Raw genomic sequence first — 24,670 nt, forward strand, 5'->3', positions numbered from 1 at the left:
TTATACACCAGAGCATAAATTTCTGCCAACATCTCTCCTTTAAACAATTCAAAATGGTCCACAGACATTTTAAGACCATAGGTCTAAAATGTACATCCTCATTAATGTATAAAGCTACCACTTGTATTCCTTGACTGAAGTCCTCTTTTTTCCCCAAGGTCCAAGCACAACCAAGATTATTGCCCACAATACAGAATGAAACACTTTCAGTCAAGAATTGAGAAAAAGAAAACTATCCAGTGGTACAGGAGACTCACATTATCCAAATGTGATGCATACCTTTTTAGTAGGATGGACAACAGGTTTCTCTCTGTTGTAAGAAAGATGTGATGATAAAACTTGAGAAGCTGACATGCTACCATTTTTAGGATCTGCCGATGAAGCAACCGTCTTTAGGTTTATCACAGAAGTAACATTTCTAGGGGCTTGTGACAGTTCTGTAGGTAATGTCTGCCGGACAACATAACCCATTGGCGTCCAGGATAACTCTGCTCAGAGATAATGACATTTGGGGAACAGACTCAAAGGTAAACAGAAACTCCTTAGAAATTCCAAACATGCATCACAGGAGGTAATTACTCAGAGAATAATTAAATTTAGGCTGTTGTCCAAAACATTTCTTTGGAAACTACAGTTATTCACTAAACTTGTTTCTCCTTGGAACATGCATGCTGAATTAACTTGTAAGGTTAACCGATTTTCCTAGAAACTGGTTTTCACTTGGGGGTGTGGGTGGACAAACAGTGGTTTCGGTTAAAAAACAATAATCCACAATTACATCCACATGGTGCACACACAAAATTTATGAGCTAAAGATCAAATTTTGGCCCTACTAACATCGATGTGTACTTTTAACAGCAGAAGTCAAAGGTCACTAGACTTCAGCTATCACAATAACTGGAAATTTCTTTCTTTTTAGAACACAGGCACAAGCACAGCCACACTACTCCTTAGGTGCCCATGAAACTATATACAGACAAAACAAAAGGACAGCCATCAGGCTATGAGGCAGATCATGTCAGCAGCCTGCAGCTATCCCAGAGAGTGAGATACATTTTTGTCATCACAGAACTACATATCCTTAGAGTAGCCTCTAAAGTGAAGATCTTTGTACTAAACACGAGAATGCAAAAAAAAAAACACCACACCTGTGAATAAATTTGGAATATTTCTGTAAAAATGTCTTCTGTTAAGGCAAGTTACTTATAAAAATTTCAAAAGCAGACTCTATTGAACTATCTCTGAATATTACTTCTTGGCCAGGACAGGACAGACTAACAGTTCTCAGAGTGTGGCCTGAGGCTCCCAGGACCTTTTCAGGAGTCTCTGAAGTCAAAACTGTTTTTCTGATAGTAGGAATGTGCTATCTGCCTTCCCTACTCTCACTGTCTGTCATGTTTCCCAGAGGCTGCATAATATAGGACAGTAAAATAGCCAAATACCGAGACAGATCCACTGAGCCGTCGAAGAGTTGCAAAAATGTCAAACACGGCTGCTTTCCTTACTGGTTTAATTTTGGAAAATAGTTTTTTTCATAAAATGCTATGTTAACATGTAATGGGTTTATTATTGTTACTTTTAAGTGAATTAATAATAATTTTAAAAATTTCTCAGTTTTAACTTCAAATATTGCAAATACTGACAGTTATCCAAATAAACAAGCTCTGTGGGGCTTTTTAAGGGTATTAAAGGGTCCTAAGACCAAAAACTTTGAGAACCTCTGGTACAGGTAATAATACTTAAGGAAGCAATAATTTCTGAGTTGAAAACATTATTACTGAATTAGACAAACATTTCATTTATCATTCTTTGCTATCTCACACTCCTCAACACACATGTGAGAGCTCGTTTACTTCAATCTTCTAACAATGATGTCAGTTTATCAACAACCCTTCACCTGCCTTAAGAAGGCTTTAAGACAAAAATATTTCAGTTGCATTGGACTAAAAATGAACTTAGGAAATACACAACTGATTTTTTAAAATATTATTCGGTAGCCACTCTTACCTCTTGTACATGAAGAGGGAATGGTAGCAGCATTATCAGTTACAGAGTCAGTTGGATTATTATTTTTCACCACTATTTCACCCTAAAAAGCAAACCAGTATATTTTCTTACTATTTCAAGTTGAAAGTATTCATTTAATTTTTAAACATAGTTTCCCTTGTCATTTTTAAAATTTGCAAAATCTGTGCTAAAAATTCCAAATACCTAAGTATATAACATGAGAAGTTAAATTACTTCCCTCCACCAAATATCTCTACCTAGAAGAAAAACCACCCACTGTCTACAGCTTAGCTAGCATCTCTCTACTTCTCTGCCTAAGAAATAAACATCTATGTATCGTTTTTATATAGATCCCAATAATGGGATCACACCACACATATCATGCAACTTTTAAAAGAACAACATATCACAGACAACTTTCACATCAGCACAGATGTGCCAATACCATTCTTAAAACCCTAGTGCCTCCATATAAATGTGAAAGCATCATTTATCAAGCCCATACACCGAATTTCCAAAAGACTTTGAAAACATCCACAAAGATAACAAATATAAGCCTTGTAATACGTGTGCCCTTTTATAAAGACAGAAAATTGCCGTACACATGGAGCATGAGACCCAAAGGACACTGCGAGGTGGGTGAGTACATTAAGAGACACCTCAAAGTGATCGACAGCACGAAAGGTAAAAGGAAACTGGTAAATTCAAATTTGAATGATTTAAAAATAAATTTTAAAGCTGACATGCCTCACAAATTACCCATTTTCCATTTCATTACATCTGAGTCCAGTAATAAAAAATAAAATTATAAAAAACAGCTTGTTCTTTTAGTAACTGTAATTTTTATGCTCACCAAGGCCAATGAAACACTATAAGTGGCTTACCTATTCAAAAATGGTTAAGTCAATTATACATATCAATGTCTAAGATCCAATGCAATAGTTACATTTTCAAAGGAGTATTTAATGACATTGAAAAAAATGCTGAAAAAGTTTTTAAAACTTCAGACACAAGCCTGTACATATGTATTATCCCCTATAAGTACAATTAACATCGTACTTATACCCACAGTGTACCATTAACAAAAAGTTAAGTGCTAACCATGGTTTTCTCTCTTGGCTATACCACTTGAGACAATTATATTTTCTTTTCTTCTTAATATATTTTTGGTGTTCCAAGATACTATTAGTACAATCAGGAAAAAAAAAAAAGAGGTTTCCTTTAAAGGGAAAAATGAAAAAAAAAAAAAAAAAAAAAGACACACAATTCAAGAATATGTAAATCTCCCCTCATAGCATGATGTACCTTAGTTCATGTCCACATATACAGTACTCACCTCTAACAGATGACCATGACGTAAAGTATCTGTCATGTTTCCACCTGCCCCACCTGTTCTACTTCTGTACAGAGATCATGGGCTTGGAATTATCAACTGCCTACCCGTGACCAAATCATGGAACCCCTCGACTGCTCAGCTATTCCACATACCTTGCTGGGGCCCTGACGGTTCATACAACTGCCAAATGAGACTATGATTCTTCTACATCAATCAGTCTTACTTGTCACAGCCATGTAACAGGAAAATGCCATGGTTTAACAGTCTAAGGATCAATGCATGGGGAATGGCTTATCTTCTGCATACTGTAAACCACTACCACCCAGCCTTCGGACTTTAGTGTCCAGGCACCTAAGATGAAGGCTAGAATAGGAAACAGAAATCCTCTCTTCATTCAAGAGGTAAGCAACTGGGTTTTCTTCATAGTTTCTTTTCACTCCTTACCCTCACACTGGCATGTGCCTCATCTTGCCTTTAGCAGAAATCTGTCAGAGTGATTTTAGGGACTCGTAACCAGATAATGTTTTTTTTTCTTAGACGTCTCAAATCAATCTGTTTTAGAGGAAAATGCCTCAATTTGGTGGACTAAAACTTTGAGATCAAATGGTGAATACAGCATAACTTAAAATTACTAAGTGGCAAACTGAATGCACTTACTATGATTACTTTCACTGAATTTGCTGTATCATTAACAAGAGAGGTATAGATAAAAAGCCTGAAAAAAATCAGAAATTATACTATGCAGTTTTAAATATTACTATTTGATTAAATAAAATATTTTTGTCTGTATTGAAAAAAATGCTGTCAGAATATAATGCTTGAAGTGAGATGTTTCCAATAGGTTGTCTGAGCAGCTGGACTCATGCTAGAATCTTCTCCTGACCCACTACAGTACCTTTTAGCTACCAGATAAAAACAAGTATATTCTTTGGGGGAAAAAAAAAAAAATAGCTGCACAACTTGTCACAGCCTCACCGTAAACAGTTCACACAACAGAAGAGAGAGGGAAACAAAGGGAACGAGCCTGCACTCACCTCTGTTAACACTACAGTGGGTTTCACTACTTCTCTTACAAGAGAAGTGTTGGTAGAGGCTGAGCGTAAAGGCCCCCACTTTGGCTGTTTTGGTGTCTCTAACATCACACTGTTCTCTGCACCCTGCAGTTCAGGAAAATCCAACCCGGTAAATTCAAACTCAGGTTTGGAGGCAGGTCCACTTTTTTCAATGATACTGGGTTTCTTGTCTGCTCGTTTATGGTAACCATCTATATTTACAGAATTAAAAATGGGGGGAAAAATTTAGATGTTTGATGATCAATACGCATGTTTACATTGCAGAATTGAAAATCTATTGCTATTGATGCAACAACACATTATTGTCCAAACAGTCTAACTTTTGCTAGTGTTGTGACCCTTCTGTGTAACAGTGTAAACATATGACCAGATATTGCAATTTCTCTGGCTGGGTCACCAACTAGAAAAACCAAAACACTGCAAATTTTTGGAGTAATTCTAACGTTGATGAAATAGTTACCTTAATCTGACAGTGTGCCTGTGCATTTTGATGACACTTAATACACATTTTAGAATTTTACAAGTTAAAGAGATGCTAACAAATTTCCTTTAAGAAATTTTCCTTATTTTAGTCTGCTGGAACAAACTGGAGGGAAGCAAGTAGAAATGATCTTATAACCTCCTTCCCATCATTCTCCTTCAAATGCAAATGAATGATGATGTACGCTGCAATGCCATAAAGCCATCCTGTATTTAGTTATAAGGCCAGAGTTAATATAGCTAACTTTTCAACTTTCCTTTCACCTTTCCATGTACCAGCTGGTTTATAAGTAAAGTCAACTCAAAGAGAAAAGTTATATACCAAGTAACATAAATTATACTTGTAAATAAATGATAAACCTTTTCCAGTAAGTAAACTATTACAAAGATTTAGTCATCAGATAAATAGGGAATGGCTGTGACCACATGCATCTGTAAATGAACTATAGGGAAAAAAAAAAAAAAGACACCATGTAGAATCACTAACTTTAAGCCACAGACCAGACTGGTAGTTTACAAGCCCAGAACAGACATGACTTTTGGCATGAAAAAAAATCCGTGTCCTCCAATATAGCCCCAGGTTTGGTATAGTTTAGGACAACTGAAATCATAGACAAACTGTCCCACCTATTAAGAAGTGTATCAACAGAATACCAGAGAAGCTGTGTCAGAAATGAACATGGCTGTAGTTATGATTTGCTTTTATTTAAGGACATGTTTTGAAGTGCGTGGTTGTGACCTACTTGCTCTGTGACCTTAGACAACGTCTTGTGTAAAATAAGGTAATAATATGTTAAGGGCACATCACAGAGCCCACACACAACAGGTGGCCACTCCCAGGAGGAAAGGTCTACAGGATCCCACAAGAAATCTGGTGGCCTCAGCTTTTCACAATAAACAAGCCCACAGAAACAGCTGTTCAAAGAACACTGACGAGTCTGGAGTGAGTGAAACAGATTGTAGTAACACTATAGTTTGTTATTTTTACCTGATTTCAAATTAGTGTCAGCATGAATGGACATATGATGTGAACCTTTTACTGACTTTATATCAGATGATATAGTTCCACCAGCCTTCTTACTGTCGAATTTTTGTTCACCACATTTTTTCTGCAGGAAAGATTAAAAAGTAACACAAATTAAGAAAACTACAGTTGACCCTTGAACAGCGAGGGGGTTGGGGTACCAGAGTTCCTGCATAGTAGATAATCTGCATGTAACTTTTGACTCCCCAAAAACTTAACTACTAATAGCCTACTGTTAACTGGAAGCCTTACCAATAATATAGTCAACTAACACATATTTTATATGTTATATATATGTATTACATACTGTAGTCTTACAATAAAGTGAGCAAGAGAATAGAAAATGCTATTAAGAAAATCATAGGTTTGATGTAAGTTTTTTCAAATTGTCACAAATCTCCAAAAATTTTCCAATACATTTATCAAAAAAAAATCCACATATAAGTGGATCTGTGCAGTTCAAACTCATGTTGTTCAAGGGCCAACTGCACTACTTCAAAAAAAGGATTAAAGTTGCAAATTTGTAAGTATTCAACATTCAACCATTTAAAAAATTTAGACCAAATCAACTCTTAAACACCACAGAAAACATAAGTGATGCTTATGTATCATGCAAGAATCAACCAGTTCTTTACAGTTTAAATGCTAAAGTGACCAACAAAACCACAGCACTTACTGACCTTAAACAGAGCTTTTGTGTCTTGTGAGAGAGGGCACATGTGCTCATATTGTGGCTTTACCATCTGATAACCCTGGTAACAACTGGGTTGGCTGTAATCATACTGGGAGTCAGGCACTGGGCAAACATTTTGTGTAGACTCCAGGGTGTAAGGAGAATAAGTGTATGGATGAAGAGCCATCTCGGAAGATAAATACTGAGGTGGAAATGTTGAAGCTCCAAAGGCCATATCTTCAGGATAGAGTTTTTGCCTAAATAAAGAGGGTAAATATTATAGATTTCATACCAAAAACCAAGGAGCTTAATATTTTGTAATAGAAAAATTTAAACTTTTATTATTTTTGAGGTCATTCATTCAACACTGAAATATCTCTAATTAAGAGCCAAATAAAATCTTTGAGCAATTCTTTCTTAACCAGCAAAGACTGATGCTGACCTAGTTCTATTTTTTCACTGCTGAGCCAGACCATCCCTGACAGGACCCTATTTAACGAGCATTAAGAAGGCCCAAGGATGCCCCAGCAGCTACTCACTCTCAAGATGTCAAATATTTGAGAAAAACTCTCTCGGTGACTCTGGCCAAAAGGGCCATCCAGACCAATCTCTCTACAGAGGGGCCTTTTACAGATGCCCCCACTGCCCAAATCCAACCTCCATCCCAACAATCTGCAGGGCCAGCCTCCCAAGGCCTCCAGTTGTCCACGGACATCCTGCTGCAGCCCTTTCACTTTCCAAGGTCACCACCATATCCTGTACTCTGCTGACTTGCAGCGCCAGAGCTGCAAGGGGATACTGCAAGCACAGTGGCCCAGGAACTATATACTCTACTGACCAAATGGATACCATCTGTGAACACTCTAATGCTCCAATTTGCTTGAGCTACTAGGCTAAACCAAAATACAATTTAATACTGACTTTTTAGCAAATCTGGTATACGGCCAGAGGATTCAACCATTTTGCAATGAAAGCTGTTACACAGATAAACTGCTAAAGAGCTCCATTAAAATACAAATCACAACCTTTTTATTCCCACAAATAAGCACCAGCAGTTGTTTTTGTGAATTTCCACGGCTGATAATTTTCCTGTAGCAAATCAATGAAATCCCAAAGTGTGTCAGTCCATTAAAAAGCAGGAAAATCCAAAGCTAGTAAAAAGACATCCTATGTGACCTTCCAATTGCCAACTGTCAGGAGATGCAGGCCTAGCCACCCTTATTAGAAGCTGTATTTCTACTTGACTGCAAGTAAGAGCTTGAATTGAAGGAGAAAAGGAGTCACTCTCTACAGGCTAAGACCTCAGACACTCGTGAGGATGTTCACTGCTCTTGCTTCCATGCAGTACTTAACCACAGACTGCCCAGTATCACTGCCTATTAATTCAGAACATTTTATAAGAAGTTCAATCTTACAGTATCTTTTACTTATCAGCAATTTATTCTAGTAATGAAATATTCTCAATTAAGAACCAAACAAAACCCTTTTACTGACCTTTTTCTGCCCCACTGAACAGCGGCTAGTGCTGCTCTTTGTAAAGAGGGAGACTCAAAGTTACATTCCATTCCCCAGATGCTAACCCTCGATGTGACTCCCCATTTTGCTTTGTCTGATGCTCAGAAAATCTAATGGGGGTCGGATGAAGGTGAGAAATATTGTTCTTCGAAGACAAGAGAAGATGGGCTAAGAAGACTGGTTGATTGAAAACAAGTAATAAAGACTATCCTTAGTCCAAAACATGGGTAAATGAACAGACCAATGAAATTTAGGTAAAGAAGAAAAAGGGCAGATTCAGTGGTGGTTTTAAAGGCTGTTGTTATCCAGAAAATATTCATCCGTGAATCAGCAGACCTTGGTTTAGGTCCTGGCTCTATCACAACCTAGTTTTCCACTTTGGACATGTCATCATTGGTCCTTCTTCCTCTGAAAAGCTGATATTCTTCCTTTCCATCTAAAGCAAATACAATTACATGCAGAGGATAGCACACAATACAGAATCTCACAGACAACCCATAGCACCTGCTGAGACTTCAAATGGCTTATCTGTAAAACTCCAGTTGCCACAGACCTCCCACATGACTCTTAACTACAGTACCACAACCTCCTTTACACCTACTGCCTCATCCTGCACCAGCCCTTTGATATCAGCATCTCATTTCCATCGTGTATTTGTGCTATACTCGCTGATCTCTCTACTCCACTTCTTGTACCATCTCTACTGACAATCCTCAAGTATCCCAAGGCCACCTTCCTGCCACATTCAGAAGGCTGCCTCTTCTGAATGGTATCTGTGGAGTCTGGCCCTTCTATGGTAACGCTTGAAAAGCTCCTCCACTGGCCTGGACTTGCAAGCCCTGCCCTCTCCTTGTTCTCACCCACCTCCCAAAGGCATTCCATGGCATTGCCTCCTCTGCATTTTCCTTATCTTGCCTGTCAGACTCATTGAGTCCAAACCTCTCATCGTTCTGCTCAGGACTTCACATATACACTTCCAATCCAGTACCTTCGAGACCTCTAGCCCTCTAAGACCAACTTATATGTCATTTCCACTTAGTAGTTCACTTTTTCCCCTTCGGGCACATATAGGTCCAAAATTTAACTTCTGGTCCCCAAACCAGCCCCACTTCCAACTTGTGTTCTTATGAATAATCCCACAATTCTTTCTATGTATTCAACTGTAAACCACTATAGCTCCTTTCCCACCAAAACCTATTTATAGACAACCATGGAATCCTTTTGTCTTGCAGCAGGTCTTCATATAGTTTCTTCTCTATTTCCAGTGCCTGGAACCCAGTCAAAGCCTTCCAGGATCCAGGGGTTAATTCAAAAGCTCCCTATTTCATACCCAACAAACCTAATCTTTTCAGCTGTACTATGTAGGCTTTTAATTGACCAATGGCATCACCTTAACAATGGGAATTTACTCCTCTGTCTCCCAAACACATCTTTCACCTGGTCCCTTCAGTCAGGCCAGGACTTCTCAGGGATCCAGGCAGCCCTCCTCCCACCAAACTGGTCTGAAATATGATTCTTACACAGCCTAAAGGTGATTCATACCTTAAATCTACAAGTTATCTACACAGTTATCTAATAGGTTTAACTTATTTTTCTAAATTCAGCTAAACCATGTAAACACCTAAAAAATGGGCCTTGAGAAGGAAAATTTAAAGGATAACATGAGCCTTTTGACTCAAATTTAGAAGAATGTATTACCAAAATTTATAGAAACCATTTCCATAGGACATATATAAAGCAAAATGATTGAAAGCAAAACCCAGCAAAAGAATCATCCACACAAAGAGATAGCCATGGTTGCTAGCCCCTGTTACTTCTCTGGGCAATATTTTTAAATGTCCAACCCTGAACTGGAAGAGGATGTTTATTTGGGCTTTTCTCTGCCCCATTTCCTCCCTGTCCTTTCTTGCCATTTCATCTCCCATTAGATATGTGACAGTTTTAAACTATATGCACAAATGAACCCTGAAACTACATTTTTTTACTAATAGATGCAATGTAGTTAATCTCCATACTTTCTTACCCAAAATAACTGAATGAGTATAGAGAAAGAAAAGGAGAGTTGAAGCTTGAGTTTTTGCTGCAAGATACACTTAAGTTGTTACCGGCTCAAACCCTTCTTGGCTTAGGAGCACCTTCTCTAGTTGCTCTGAGAAATTTAATGTGTTAGCTGCAGCATATTTTAAAATCTAATCACCATTAAAGGCAAGAAACAAAGTTCTCGAGTAAAGCAAAAAGACTTTTAAAAGAATACATACTCAGGCACTGGTAGTTCCTGAACACAGGAGGGATAGTAAGTTGTTGCACAGCTAGGGAACACAGGTGCTTCTGAAGACTCTAACCATGCTACACTGAGCCCAGCAAATTTGGGGACAAATGGTTTGACATCTGCTGACAACTTGATGCCCTGAGGAAAAGAGGAAGTTTAAGCTATATACATTATGAGATCAACCAAACATAAACAAACAATTCAGAGTTGCTCAGTTTTAGCAGCCCCAGAAATGCTAACCCAAGCCTTGTTGTTCAAATACCTCTGCCTAGTAAAGACAAGCATTTGTTAAAAATTTCTCTTCCAACGTTTTTTAACTAGACAAAAAGCTGTCCACCAAATATTAAAAGTGAGAAAGAAGAACACTAATTAAAGTGAAAACATTATATAGTTAAAACCACAACTGACAGTTTCTTTCCTTAGCTTTAACTCGGAATACAGTTATTTTACCTCTCAGCTGCAGTTATAACTGAGCACCAGGGGGCTGTCGGAAGTCAAACATAACCCACGGAATGCTTACCTGTAGCATTCAAAACACACTGCGGAAGTTTTTCCATTTAATTTCTCGAAAGTTACACAAATCATTTGCATTTCACTCAAGAACCACTAAGAGTTGTTCTGTTGAAAAGCAAAAGGAGCTTTGCTAGGAAATCTATCAGCACGAGCCCTTGTAATTTGAAAGTAAAAATTATGATTTTGGTTTTTAGATCCGTATTGACAGATTTACTTTCACGGACAATTCATAAACGCGGTGTTTCTTTTGAAAGCCGATTTATGCGATTGTCCGGGCTCCACCTAGCGGTTACGCTGCGCACGTTGAGCGGAGACTCTTGCTTCAAAAAACGCTTGGGCGGGCTACTGTGACAAAACGCTCCTGGTCCCGAGTGCCGGGAAACCCGAGCATCTGCGCAGCCTCGGCACAGAGTACCGGGCGTTTTCACCTCAACGGCGCCATTCCTCACCCAGGTCAGCCGCGAGCAGTGTGGGCGCGCCTGGGGCTAAGGAACCGGCCGCCTGCCCCGACGCCCCGCGCCGCCCCAAACCGGTCGCTCCCACCTCTCCGGGGCGCCCGAGGTCGCAGTCCTCACCTCGCCTGCAGGTTCCCGCGGCCCCTCCGACGCCATGGCCCACGGCTCGGAGGGGGCCCGGCCCGAGAGGCCAGCAGCCACCCCGAAGGCTGGTGGGACAGGGACCGGGCGCTCCACCTCTTGGCTTTTCCGCCTTCCTAGCGGACGCAAGGAAGTGCGTCACAAAAACGCGCCCCGGCCAGCCCTGCTTCCGGTTGGAAGCGCGTGGCGACAACCAGGATGACTCAGTCCCTGAGCCCGCGGAGTAATCAGCCTGCCGTCGGCCGACTCCGCCTGTTCCCAAGTATCCGCAAAGGCAGCGAGCACTGCCCGGGATGCGAGTAGGCCAGACTCGATGTAGGTTCCGCACAAGGTAGCGGGTACCTGTAGTGGGTTGGGGGTGCGGGAGGTTGAGGACTTAGGCAAAGTGCATACCTGTAGACCTACAGACTCAGACTGGTCTTAACTTCCAGGAACTTTAATCACAGAAAAGAATTTTAAAACTGCTCAGTTCTTTTCAACAAGTAGCTATTGACCGTTAGGAAGGGTGCTGGTAAAGGTAGATTTGTAAAAGTAGTGTGGTTTTCCAGAGTGGAACAAAGCCAACCACAGAGCAGAAATTAGGGTGAGATATGAACGCGGCGCAGGGGGGATCCGGAGGTGAAAGAAGCTGCGGTGTGGGGAGGTTAAGACGGAGACCAGGAAGAACCCGGGCGTAGGAGGAAGGTGCAAGAATTAAAGGCTTGCCGACAGTAGGCAGTTCGACCAGTTAGGGATTGATTAGGTTCACAGTCCTAAACTGGAGGTTAGTTGTAGGTTTCCTGCCCCTTGCCCCCAAGAGAGGTTGGGTGACTACCAGGTTCTTACAAGCTGGAAGAATGCAGTCAGCTCGTCTTCAGGTTTCCTTCTGAACACATCCAAACCTCCAGAGTGGAGGGCCTAGGGTCTGTAGGGTCTGGCAGCAGTAATCAATGCTGGAGGTGGGGGAGGGGGTGGGGAGAGGAGAGGACTGTGCTCCCTCCCTTTTCAATACTCTGGTCTACCCTAAACGTAATAAAATTTATACATGGCATCTTTCTGTTGGCTTGCTAGCCCGGATCTTTTAGCTGATGGGTCCTTGGGGGACAGGAATAAGTTCTAGATTGCTTCAGATTTATTGTGCTCATTTTAAAGGCATCTTTCTAAAGAGTGACAGAGGACCACCAAACTTGGGTCTTATGTTTACTGTCAGTTCATTTAAAAGGTTTCTCCAGCATAGCAATGAACATAAATAGCCTGTGTTAATTTTAAAATATTTCCCTAGCAGCGAAAGAGGCAATTTGACACAAAGTACATATGACATGAAGGGTTTTTTTAAAGTGCTTTTGAACTCTTAAAAATGCTGTGATATTTTATAGGAAACATTATCCCCACTTGGCAAGTGGAGAAAAAGGGATAAGTGGTTTTCCCCAGGCCACTAGATGTGGCATCTTAGATCTAAGTGGAAGCAGCCCAGAGAGTATTGGGCTTCCTTCTGTTCAGGTGGGGATTCTAGACAGTTTTCTAGGAACCAAATAATAGAGCCGAAAAATCCCTATTTTAGCTCTATTAAACTTATCGCTGGGCTCTTGGTTTCTTCCTAAGGGAAGTAAATGATACTCTCATCACACCAAGCTATTTTAAACCAATTTAACGTTTTGTAAAATTTATTTCCTCAGGACCAAAATCGTAAAACTGGAATCACCCAAAAACCTCTACTCGTGAATTAACCTTAAAATAAACCTCAACAACTTCAGTGATAAATTGCAACATACAAACTTTATTTAACAAAAGTAACAGGTGAAGTCAAATAGGCACTTATATTAAAAGAAAAACTAACTAGAAGAAATTTTATCCTAAACACCTTACAGTAACCTACTTGCAGCTGCATTTAACTGAGCTCTGTTGCTGTGAAGAATACAGCTCATGCACAGGTATGGATGAACAATTTGTACATTTTTCAAGTATTCACTGAATACTACCTTATATACACATATACATTAAATTTGAAAAAGATTTAATTGACGATCCCCAGATATACTTCATTTTTGTTGATCTTTTGGAAGAGGTCGTCTAAAGAGAAGAATATGTGGTTCTGTGGAAAGAAAATGTTTTATCATTTTAATAACATGGTTAATTTTCACTCAACCAAAATTCAAAGAATTCTCAACTGAACCAAAATAAATCTATGGTCAATGTTACTTAGAGAGGTATCTGAAATGAATTTTGCTTCAAAGTCATTGTCAACAGTAAACAGAAAAAAACCCCACCAGCTTATAAAACTGTAGGTCCCAAGGGCCCATCCCAATAGATTGTTTCAGCAACTGGGGGCCTTGGAATCTATAGTTAAATTCCTCAGCTGCTTTTGTATTATCTGAAGAAAAACCTCTTGAACTCTAACATGATTACATGCCTCAACCTCAAGAAAGTTGTTGAGTCAGTTTTTGATGTTACTACTGCTTTTCTTTAACGATAGCTTTAGTTCCACCTAATGCAGCTTCTACAGTATGCCTTCAACTTTTGTTCAAAGCATTATAAATCTTTAAAGTTAATCTTAATGTGGTAGATACCAATAATCCTTTAATAGAGGGCTAAAGAAGACAAATCACTTCAAATTGCATAAATTTCTATACATAAAACCTAGACACACAAATTGTTTAAAATATAAATTGTTTTAAAGTAAGTTTAGTTTTCAAAGAGAGGACACCAAAATTATATTTATGGTAAAATATTTTAAGATACTATTAATGACAAATTTTAAAAACAATTGCTTATTTTTTGACAGGTTATTTTTGCAGGTAGAAAAATATTATTTTCATTTGTGTGGTATTTTATTTACTATAAAACTGGAACCCTCTCTAGGGAGGAAAAAAAATCAGTCATTCAAAAACAGTTACTTTGGGATACCATTGAATTTTGATATTAAATAACCAAAACCACTACCATTTTAATTCAGTTATTGCTTTACTAAATAGCAAAACTTACCTGGCTCATGAATCATGTAATGAACCCAGCCTAGACTCTGTTGGACACCAAGTCTCCTCCACTCCTCTTCAGACATCAGATGAGTTTTGGGTACTTGTTTGGAAAGTTCTCTGGGTAACATGACATGCCTGTTGAAAGATGTAGCCAAGTATTAATACTTTGCGTAAATATACTTTTCTACAATTATCACTTTACACATGCATCTTTAGGATACTTAAAATTTGAGTTTTTATCTTCAAAGTTATTTAAAGCAACTGTCTAATATTACAAAATAATTGGTGTCAGTCTTAACTACTCTCTATTACCTTTAATCCTGATTTTTGATGGCCCATGTTCAAATCAAGGAGATAATATACAGTGCAAAACCAGAAGGCATTTTATTTAGAATAAACTTTTCCCCCCACTAACAGAGTAACTTATGAAAGTGTCCTCGAAAGGAAAGAACATGCCCAACTCTTCTCCTTTTCTACTTCCTGTTTATTATGAAGCAGGTTGACCTGAACAGGGGAGCTAGAGAAGCCATCTGAGACCACAGAAGTTGTAAATTGAAGATGGTCCGATTGTAGAGCTGTCATCCCAGCTTCATGTAGCAATTTACATAAGGAAAAAATTGTTAATTTGTGTTTTCTATTACTCAACACTGTAGATTTGTAGTAGATACAGATCCTTGTATACTCCATAAGTTGCTTTATACTTAGTTCAGAATTAAAAGCAAAAAACAAAACACTAATCACACATACGTGCAGCCTCACACACAGACCTTCAATTTTCTATAAGTTACTGGCCTATACCCAAAACTTCAGTTTTCTTAGGAAGGCATACAATATTCTTCAATTTCAAAACATCAAGAATATGTACAATTGTAGTTCTGTTAAATTCTTAAAAGACAAACCTATACTCTTTCTTATTTAATTAGAATTAAAAAATCTTTATAAAATCAATTCCCAGCTCCATTTTTACCATTTCCAGGTAGAACTAGTTTTATACTATTTATACAGTCAGTCATCCATAGCCGCCAAGGTTTTTTTTTTTTTGTATAGGCTATCTACCTGTGAGTAAATTGGCTGGGGGTGAAAAGGGTGCAATCTGGTTACTCTCTGGAAAATGAACCCATAACCCGTTATAAGCACTAATCTGTCATCAACCAAGTTCTAGTCTGCAGGTGGTTGGTTAAAGTACCAATTTCATATTATTTGCAAAACAAGTGAGCTTTACAACAATTTTATTATGTGGTTAGGTTGCCATGAGGCCAAGTCAAATTATGCTTACTATCATAGTTGTTTAAAAGTTCACAAACTCCAGTGAACTACAAGTTGATTCTAAGCAACACTTACCAGCTACCACATTCATTCTTGAATCGCTGCTTAACATCTACTTTTAAGGCTCTCCAAATGTTCTTATTTCTATCACGTTGTTGATTAGTCTCAAAGAGAAACGTAATGCTAACTAGATGTGAACTCTTATTATGTACTAATGTGTTATTTAGAAGTCACAGCGCTGTCTTCTCTATGAGCCATGGAAACAGACTCACTTTCATCAAGGTCTGATTATAAAGGAAAAATTTATAAGTGGGTTCAAGTTCACATGGAAATTCTACCTGTATTTCACTGCATTGAGATAATTTTCTAACTACATGTAAGGAAAATTATTTCCAAAACTCAATGTTTATTTCAGTACCGTACAATTGTCAAGCACGTAAAAGCCAATATAAACAACAAAGGAGCTACAAGATGCAATTAGGAGGGCAGACAGTAGTTGTGGATAGATTTAAGAAAAATACTAATATACAGCTTTTATAAATATAAATCCATGCAATCCTATAGTGCTTGTTCCAGGTGGTATTTAACAGAACTAAGTCTTGAAGTTTATTTACAAAAGAACCTAAACATAAGCAAAAGGAATAAGAAATTAAGTTTACATTTACCAAAAAAAAAAAAAAACCAAAGATGTCATACTGGCAAAAATAAACACTTGAAATTCATATTGCATGCCACACCACTATATACAAACCACGGTAGACCCACATATCAGTTGATTTATTATCAGTATCAATTTGCCTTTTAAAGTATCTCTGGAGATGAATTACTGTCTTGTATAAAGGCAAGTGGCTTGGTTAAGAACATCTTTAATGGATTAGAATATATCTCTTCAGGTGACAGGATTTTCTTTTATACGTTAGTCCACACAAACCACCTAGTAAATTAGGCTAAAATTTTGATGGTCTACTTATTGCTCATCGATGATTTCTAGTATATTGAAACTAAAAAATGGAACTACTGCCAGAAGAAATTCTGAAAAGTATCTTAATCTACACGAGGCCAGATGTGTTTCAGAATTAATATTTTCCATATTTTGTAAAAGTAATACAGCTCACATTCTGTCCATTACTGGATGTCCCCAGCTGGACTCGACATCACATAATTGAACATTATGCCAACATATGACAGGATTGAAACTGTGTAGTATGTAATTACTATATATAAACAAGATGATCTTCAAATTTATCTATATCCAGAAAAATAAGATTTTTTTTTTAGCTAGGACTATGAAACAATGCAGGTATTGCTAATCTGTAAAAACGCCCAGAGAAATCCTCAGTTATACTCCTGAGAATTAAGATTTCCAAGACATTAGGGGATAGAGAGAGAAAAACTGATGGGCCAACCACTATGTCCTTTCTTCCTCAAATAGTATTCTTGGAATTCTAACTTGAAACGGACAACAGACAGAAAACAAGGTCGCTCGCTGCTTAGCCCCAGAATGCAGCTTCCTAGTCACCGCCCAAGAGAACGGGGTTGAACCGGTCCTTGAAGCCACGCCCCAAGGAAGTCTCCTGCAGACAATAAGGCCAATAAATGAAGTGTTTCTTCCCTCCCACAATCCAAGTTGCTAATTTTACAAATTCAGTTTAACGAGTACCTTCTAGTGCATCACATCACGACTCAGAATCCAAATATTCCTCAAAGCTAACGTTATTTGGCCGGTAAACACTAGCAGAAAAAATGCCCAAAGTCCACTCGATTTCTCAACTTAAGTCTTAAAAGGAAAGCCCTTTAATAATGCCCTCGATCATCATGGTTACCGGAAAACGCCTATCCAGGCCACCATACCGAATAAACATTTTCAGAACCCAATCAAGCGAAGTTTTCGAGGTTTTCTCCTCAGTATCACTAACTTCAAAAGCAAGAAAAAGAGAAATGTTTGTTAACAAACCAAAATCATTCTTCCACCCTCCACCCCGCAATGACTGGGTGAGGGGGACGACTGCGAGAATGCTAACTAGCTCGCGCGTTCTTGGGAACCGCGGCACAGATGGAGGAAGCGGGAGCTCACCGCTGGACGTCAGCCATTGGCCGGCCCAGAGCCCCGAGCGCCTAGGAGGCTGTAGCCGTGGACCCAGGTCAGCATCGCCCCTTCTGCCCGTTCCCTTTAAGGAGCTCCATCCCCGCCTTGCCTCGTCTTTCTCACAGACGAAACAAAGAAGGAAGGCCGGTTGGGCCCGCACAGGCGAGGCGAGGGCTGCGCTCTGGCCCCGACCTCACGCGCTTCGACGCCGACACGGCCACCACTCCAACGCCGGACTCGACCCCCAGCCTCAACGCTGACTGGACCTCCGACATTGACCCGACCCAAACACTGGCCCTAGCCCGCCGGCCAGTCCGCTCACCGATACTCGTAGTGCTCGTCGAAGTACTTGTCTGAGTAGTAGATCTGCTTGTGGGCCATCCTGCCGGCAGGCGGGCGGCGCGGAGGTGCAGCGACCGGGCAAGAAGAGTGGGTACAGGGGACAAACAGTCCGAGTCGAACCAAGGCAACGTCTGGACTGCGACCAACCGACCGCAGGCCGAACGATCCCGGTTTGAATCCGACAGCCCGCCGCTGATTGGACGGAGGCGCTGACCAATCATCCTTTGCACAAACTGTGGGAAGGCGGGGCTGGCTTTCAGCCTATCATCGCTGCCCTTGCGCGACGTTCACTCCCAAGACCAGCCACTCAGAGGCCTGTTGCGAAGTTGCTGGAAAGAAGAAGTGGATGATTGGCAGGGCGCGGAGGTGGGGAAGTCCCTGACGTAAGGGGCGTGACCAGGAAAGGGCGAAGGAGTTTAGAACGTTCCAGGTCCGCCGAGCCGTTGGGGCTGCGAACCTGCGGGATCGATGAAATATCGCGGTGTTTGGCAAAGCGGGGAGGGCGGCTCGCCGAGCGGCCACCTGTGCGCAAGCGCAGGCTCAAGGCGCTTAATGGGGCTTACGGGGGCCAAGTCCGTGGGAGGTGGGGAAAGCCCGAGGCTTGGGCTAAAGGCGGAGGGAAGTCGGGGGGGAACTGGCCACGTTTGGAGAGTTGGGACGCGCGGAAGCCGAGGTTGTTCCTCGTGTAACTTTTCAGAAGCAGGCCAGAGTGCTGCGTGGGTGGCGGGGCGGGGGCAGAGCCGCAGAGGCCCGACATTAGGTCACACAATCTGTAACTGTCGATACGCATAGTATATGCGTGCCTTTCTATATGGAAAAATGTAAAAAGATTCTTAACGCTTACTATGAGACAATGGGGTTAAAAGTATTTTTAAAAACTTCTTTGGCTCTCAGTATTGAACACAGTTTAAAACAATGTCTATGTAAAAGTTGCTGGAAGAAAATGGGGTTTTTTTTTGTAAGCAACAAAAGATGTCAGTGGTTCTTTTTGTAAGTAACGAGTGATTTTTTTTTTTAAGTATTTTTCACATTTCTCCAAATGAGCAGGTGTTATTTTTGTAGTAACTTGAGCTTAGATTAGTGTTAGTTGCACCATAGTACAGTTGAGAACATAGACGGGCTCAGCTACCCACCCCATCCCGTGTCACACACACCCCCAATACCTGGCGGGCCTTTATCTTCTCTCAGCTTAAGGATTAGTCTTTTGAAAGAGCTTCCTTATACCTTGTGCTCCGGAAGTCTCCGCTTTCCCCATTCCTCTCCCTCAGCCTCCTTCAGGTTTCCAGCCCAGGGTTGCTTGCTTTGTTGCATGCTTGCTGAGATTTTGTCTGCCCCCCGCCCCTAACCCCCACATACGCTATAGCATACTCTACATCTGTACACAACATAGAGTCCCCTGCACATGATAAGCACTACATTTTAAGTAATAAGTGATAGTAATGTATTTTAAATAATGAAGCTTGATTATGTACTGTGATGGTAAAGATGTTAATAAACTGTTAAGGAAGATGGATGAGGAAATTACTAACTTTCTGGCCGAACCTGAAAAAAGCTTCCTAGGAGATATAGTTTTACAGAGATGTATTGTAGAAAATTTCAAACAGAAAAGTACAATAGTATAATGAACTCCCATGTACAATCACAGCTTCAGCAATAAACGTTTTGCCCATCTTGTTTGATCTGTTCCCCTCTTTTGCTAGAATAGCTTTAGAGATCTCAAATATGCCATTTTGCTCTGAAATAATACTTTTATTGTGTATATCTCAAGAAAATTTTAAAAAACATTTAGCACCATGACATTACACTTATAATTTCCCATTATTCTCTGACACCTGTTTTAAATTGATTTCCCCAATTCATAGGTGCCTTTTTATGGTTGATTGGTTTGGACCCACATCCAAACTTGGGCCTACATATTGAATTTGGTTATTGTCTCTTTTAATCTTTAAACAATCCTTTCCCCCTGACACGCCGCCTGTTTAAATATGGATTTATCAGAGAAACCAGGTCTTTTTTGTCTATGTAACATTCTACATTGTGAATTTGGGTAATTGCTTCTTTGCAGTTTAATTTACTTTGTTTTTCATATAATCTGGTTATTTAGGTCTAGGTTAAAACATCAGTTTGTCTAAATCCATTTTGCAAATAAGTGGCAGACTCAGATTTGAGCTCAAACAGTCCAACTCCAGAGTTAGGCCTTTTAACCTATTGTATACTGTCTCCTGTTTTTTCAGTAGAGGGATTGACATTGTGAAGGCATGAAGAAACATGATATATGCAGAGAATGCTGAATGGGTTTGGCTGAGAATATAGAGGTCATGGAAAGGAAAGTTGTGGAAATTGAATCTGGGAGGATGAATATGGGAAACAGAAAAATGGTCCCCAAAGATATCCATGTATGAATCCCTGGAACCTACAAATGTATTACATGACAAAAGGGACTTTGCAGATATGATTAATTTAAGGGTCTTGAAATAGGGAGATTAACCTGGATTATGGTAGTGGTCCCAATAGTATCACAAGGGTCCTTATAAGAGGGAGACAGGAAGGTCAGAGAAGGAGGTGTGATGGAAGCAGAAGTCAGAGTGGCATGACCAGGAACCAAGGAGTATAGGCAGCTTCTAGACGCTCGAAAAAGCAAGGAATGGATTGAGCTCTAGAGTCTCCAGAAGGAACAGTTCTGCCAACACCTTTTTAGCCTGGTAAAACCTATTTTAGACTTCTGACCTCTAAAACTGTCAGATAATAAATTTGTGTGGCTTTAAGTCACTAAGTTTGTGGTAATTTGTTAAAACAGCAGTAGGAAACTAATATAGTGGATTGGGCCAGATTGGGAGGGGATTTTGGACTCTTTGCTAAGAAGTTTGGTCATTTTGATTAATGTAGGGCCAGCTAATGTTCTCAGCAGGGAAGTGGAACAATCAGATGAGATACAACAAAGGTAATGAGAAGAATGTAGAGGATGGACTGAAAGGAGTCTCCTTAACAGGGATCCCCTGTTAGAAAGTTATTGCAGTTGGTAGGATGAGTTTGAGTAGGAAGGGACAGACCTGAAACTTTGAAGCTAGGACCAACTTTTTTTTTTAAGTGGGCCTTTCAAACAGGCCCTGTTCCCTTTGAAATGGGAAGTTTAGGTTTTGATTGGTGTTTACATGGTAAAAAGGAAATTGGGTAAGATTAGAGCATGTGCCAGTTATCACAAATCTCCAACAACATCTGGAACTTCTCTACCTCACTAGCAGTGAGGAGGAAATTTCAGGATTTTCATTAAAAGCTGATTAGCTTTTTTGTTGTTTCTGTAAATGTGCTTGCTGCATGTAGGAGCTCACTGCAGAGCTCTTTTGCACCTTGTCCTACTTTCCTTTTGCTCAACAAATGTAACTGTACTGTTTGTACCCCTAGCAGCTCCTGCTTTTTGTAACAATTTGTATCTGTCGGCAGTGACAGCTCCCACCCTTACCAATGTTACTGCTTGTAGTCTCCTTGGTAGCCGCAACCGTTTGTAATGGTTTGAGTTCAAACTAAACCTGGGAGGATGAATATGGTAAACAGAGAAATGGTCCCCAAAGATATCCATGTATGAATCCCTGGAACCTACAAATGTATTACATGACAAAAGGGACTTTGCAGATATGATTAATTTAAGGGTCTTGAAATAGGGAGATTAACCTGGATTATGGTAGTGGTCCCAGTGGTATCACAAGGGTCCTTATAAGACGGAGCCAGGAGGGTCAGAGAAGGAGGCTCTAAACTGACCAATTAGCTTATGTAAAAATTCTAGTATGTTAGAAATGTTGCAGCTGAGCCCACTGCCCAGATCTTCAGAGCACTAGCTCCTCTGGGACCTCGTAATAAACCTGAGTTCTCTTTTCTCTTGGAGTAACTGCTTGGTGTTTCATTGGGCTGGTTTGGGATTTTTCCACAACAGCAGGCCAGTGTGACAAAAGTCAATGGCAAATTTGACCCATTGGTCTATATTCACTCATTCAGTAATACTTATTGATCAAAGTGCCAGGCTATGTGCTAAGAAAGCCTCACGCCTGGGGATAGCATTGATTCTGCTGCTAATAATAATAATTACCTGCCTAGAAGACACTTTAAAATTTGCATAAACATTTTTTCATGGTCCCATCTGAACCTCCACATTAATCTTGTGAAGTAGGCAATGTGGGAAAAAGTTCAGCTACAAAACCGTCATTGACTAAAATTGCCCAACCTAAACAAGATAAAATTTTAAATGTGCGTTATTTTATAAAAGCCTTATTCCCTGTGTTAATAGAAGTGACTTATGACAGTGAATTCTATGTGTAAGATATATGACCAAATATGTAATTTAAAATGTGCATTCATCTCTTCCCTACTAATAAGGGCACAATGGTCATAAACTAATTTAGAACCAACAGCATGTAGAATAGGGCTAAAGTTACAGCTCTGAACGCTTAGTCTCCAACATATTTTGATTTTCTGCTAATAATTGTGCACAAAGAGACCAGATTGTATATGCCATTTCAGTGACCACACCATTGTTCTTCAATATGTTAGCGTACTTCTGTATATAATTCTTAATTAAAAACATTAATTCCTACCAAACTCTTAGTACTCTTTCTAGTATGTTTTATTCATGTTTGAAAATTACAGAAATAAAGATTTCTCTAATTCTAATTTAAAAGAAATTCACAATATCAGAAGTAAGATGCCTTCTTGCTTCTTAACCAACAACCCTGTATCACAGATTTAACCACAGATAATGATATGGTATATTACCAACATGGACTTTTTCCTATACTTAATTCAGATGTATCACTATCAGAACTAGGGATTCATATGCATATTCTTTATAAAATATTCTACAGCTTGCTTTTTCACTTTCCTTTTGGGATTCCAATAACATGGATGGTCACTTTATAGCTCTTATAGAGGTCTTTAGTGTTTTGTTCAAAGGGTGTTGAAGAATGTCTCCTTATGCCTATACTGGCCCATCCTGGCCTCTTGCTGATTCTTATAAATGTTGGAGTGCCATAGGGCTTAGTCCTCAGACTGCTTCTCCTTTTAGTTCTGTCAATTTTTGCTTCATGGATTCTGCAGCTCTGTTATTTGGTGCATTTAAGATTGCTATGTCTTCTTGGTGACTACACTATTTTACCATTATGTAGTGTTCCTCTTTGTCCTGGTAATTTTCTTTGCTCTGAAATCTACTCTGATATTAATATAGCCACTCCACCTTTCTTTTAATTAGGATTTGTATCCTGTAGCTTTTTCTATCCCTTTACCTTTAACCTACTGTAACACAGGAGCCTCAGGCCTGGAACTTGCACCTGGGCTTTGGATATTACCAAAAAACCACCAGGAGGACAAGAGTGGTGAGACATGCCATTTATTACTCCTGAGGCAGTGAAGCTTCAGCAGCAGCCAGTTGGAGATACAGGAAAAGGCTCCCTGGCTAAAGGCAAGCAATGTTTTTATACACGAGCAGGCCTTGGTGGGGGGGGGGTTGCTCTGAAATCTACTCTGATATTAATATAGCCACTCCACCTTTCTTTTAATTAGGATTTGTATCCTGTAGCTTTTTCTATCCCTTTACCTTTAACCTACTGTAACACAGGAGCCTCAGGCCTGGAACTTGCACCTGGGCTTTGGATATTACCAAAAAACCACCAGGAGGACAAGAGTGGTGAGACATGCCATTTATTACTCCTGAGGCAGTGAAGCTTCAGCAGCAGCCAGTTGGAGATACAGGAAAAGGCTCCCTGGCTAAAGGCAAGCAATGTTTTTATACACGAGCAGGCCTTGGTGGGGGGGGGGGGCAGTTACCTCATTGGGGGAGCAGGCTCCTTCTCAGGCTGATTAAAGCAAAATGTACTGCTTAGTTACAGAAGCAGAGAGTGTCCATGAGAACGGCAGACCAGCCGCCTGCTCAAGCAGAGAAAGCAGGTAATGTCCATGGGAGCAGCAGAAAACGTCCTTGAGAGCAGGCACTGCCGAGAGTTCTTTGTGCACTGTTTTCTCTATGGCTGTGGGCCAGGCAGCCATCTGCCTTCTGAGTACATGGAGGGGCTGTGTTCTGAGTTGACCCTCCACCTACCTATATCATTATATTTGAAGTGAATTTCTTGGAGGCACCATCTAGTTAGATAAAGTTTTTAAATCCATTTTCCCAAGCTTTATCTTTTAATCGATGTTTAAGACTATTTACGCTTAATATAATTATTGATGTTAGGCTGTAAGTCTTCTATTTTATCTTTAGTTTTCTGCCTGGTCTCTGTTTTTCCTTCACGTGCTTCTCCTTTCCTGTCTTTTTGTACTGGCTCAAAAAACCAGAGAAAGACAGAAGACTCCTATATCTATTAAACTGAAGCAGTAGTTAAAAGCCTTCTCCTAAAGAAAACACTAGACCCAAATGGCTTTACGGAAGAGTTTTACCAAGCTTTCAAGTTTTATAAAGAGTTTATTCTACTAGGCAAGAATAATGTTGATTATAAAAAAATGATTTAGTCACACACCGTGATGACATTGTGGTGTGCAACCACTACAGCCAC

The 24,670-nt window shown here is 39.9% G+C and overlaps 2 protein-coding genes across 7 annotated transcripts in view; both read right to left on the reverse strand.

Annotated features, from left to right (window-relative positions):
• The window catches only part of SECISBP2 (SECIS binding protein 2), a 32,369-nt gene extending 20,745 nt beyond the window's left edge, over positions 1-11,624 (reverse strand). For 4 of the 6 annotated variants that reach the window (XR_003043523.1, XR_439340.3, XM_006923406.3 and 1 more), the window contains exons 1-7: positions 11,466-11,623; positions 10,367-10,515; positions 6,601-6,850; positions 5,885-6,005; positions 4,378-4,607; positions 2,008-2,089; positions 280-488 (exon numbers count right to left, since the gene is read on the reverse strand). Coding sequence is in view for 4 of the 6 variants with exons in the window: in XM_006923406.3 (XP_006923468.1) it covers positions 280-488; positions 2,008-2,089; positions 4,378-4,607; positions 5,885-6,005; positions 6,601-6,850; positions 10,367-10,515; positions 11,466-11,501 (1,077 nt within the window). In the remaining 2 variants the exon portion in view is untranslated. Of the gene's footprint in view, positions 1-279; positions 489-2,007; positions 2,090-4,377; positions 4,608-5,884; positions 6,006-6,600; positions 6,851-10,366; positions 10,516-11,465 lie in introns of all 6 variants that reach the window. The other 2 variants (XM_015598235.2, XM_006923407.3) reach the window with 2 other exon arrangements.
• A 1,598-nt stretch (positions 11,625-13,222) lies between these two features.
• Positions 13,223-18,317, reverse strand: CKS2 (CDC28 protein kinase regulatory subunit 2). The gene is made up of 3 exons (XM_006923409.3): positions 18,115-18,317; positions 14,448-14,575; positions 13,223-13,557 (listed from the first exon to the last, which is right to left on the reverse strand). Exons 1-3 carry the CDS (start codon positions 18,171-18,173, stop codon positions 13,505-13,507), a joined length of 240 nt encoding a protein of 79 aa, XP_006923471.1. The 5' UTR covers positions 18,174-18,317; the 3' UTR covers positions 13,223-13,504.
• Positions 18,318-24,670: the final 6,353 nt, after the last annotated feature.

Source organism: Pteropus alecto, unplaced genomic scaffold, assembly GCF_000325575.1.
Source record: "Pteropus alecto unplaced genomic scaffold, ASM32557v1 scaffold219, whole genome shotgun sequence".
Taxonomy (NCBI): domain Eukaryota; kingdom Metazoa; phylum Chordata; class Mammalia; order Chiroptera; family Pteropodidae; genus Pteropus; species Pteropus alecto.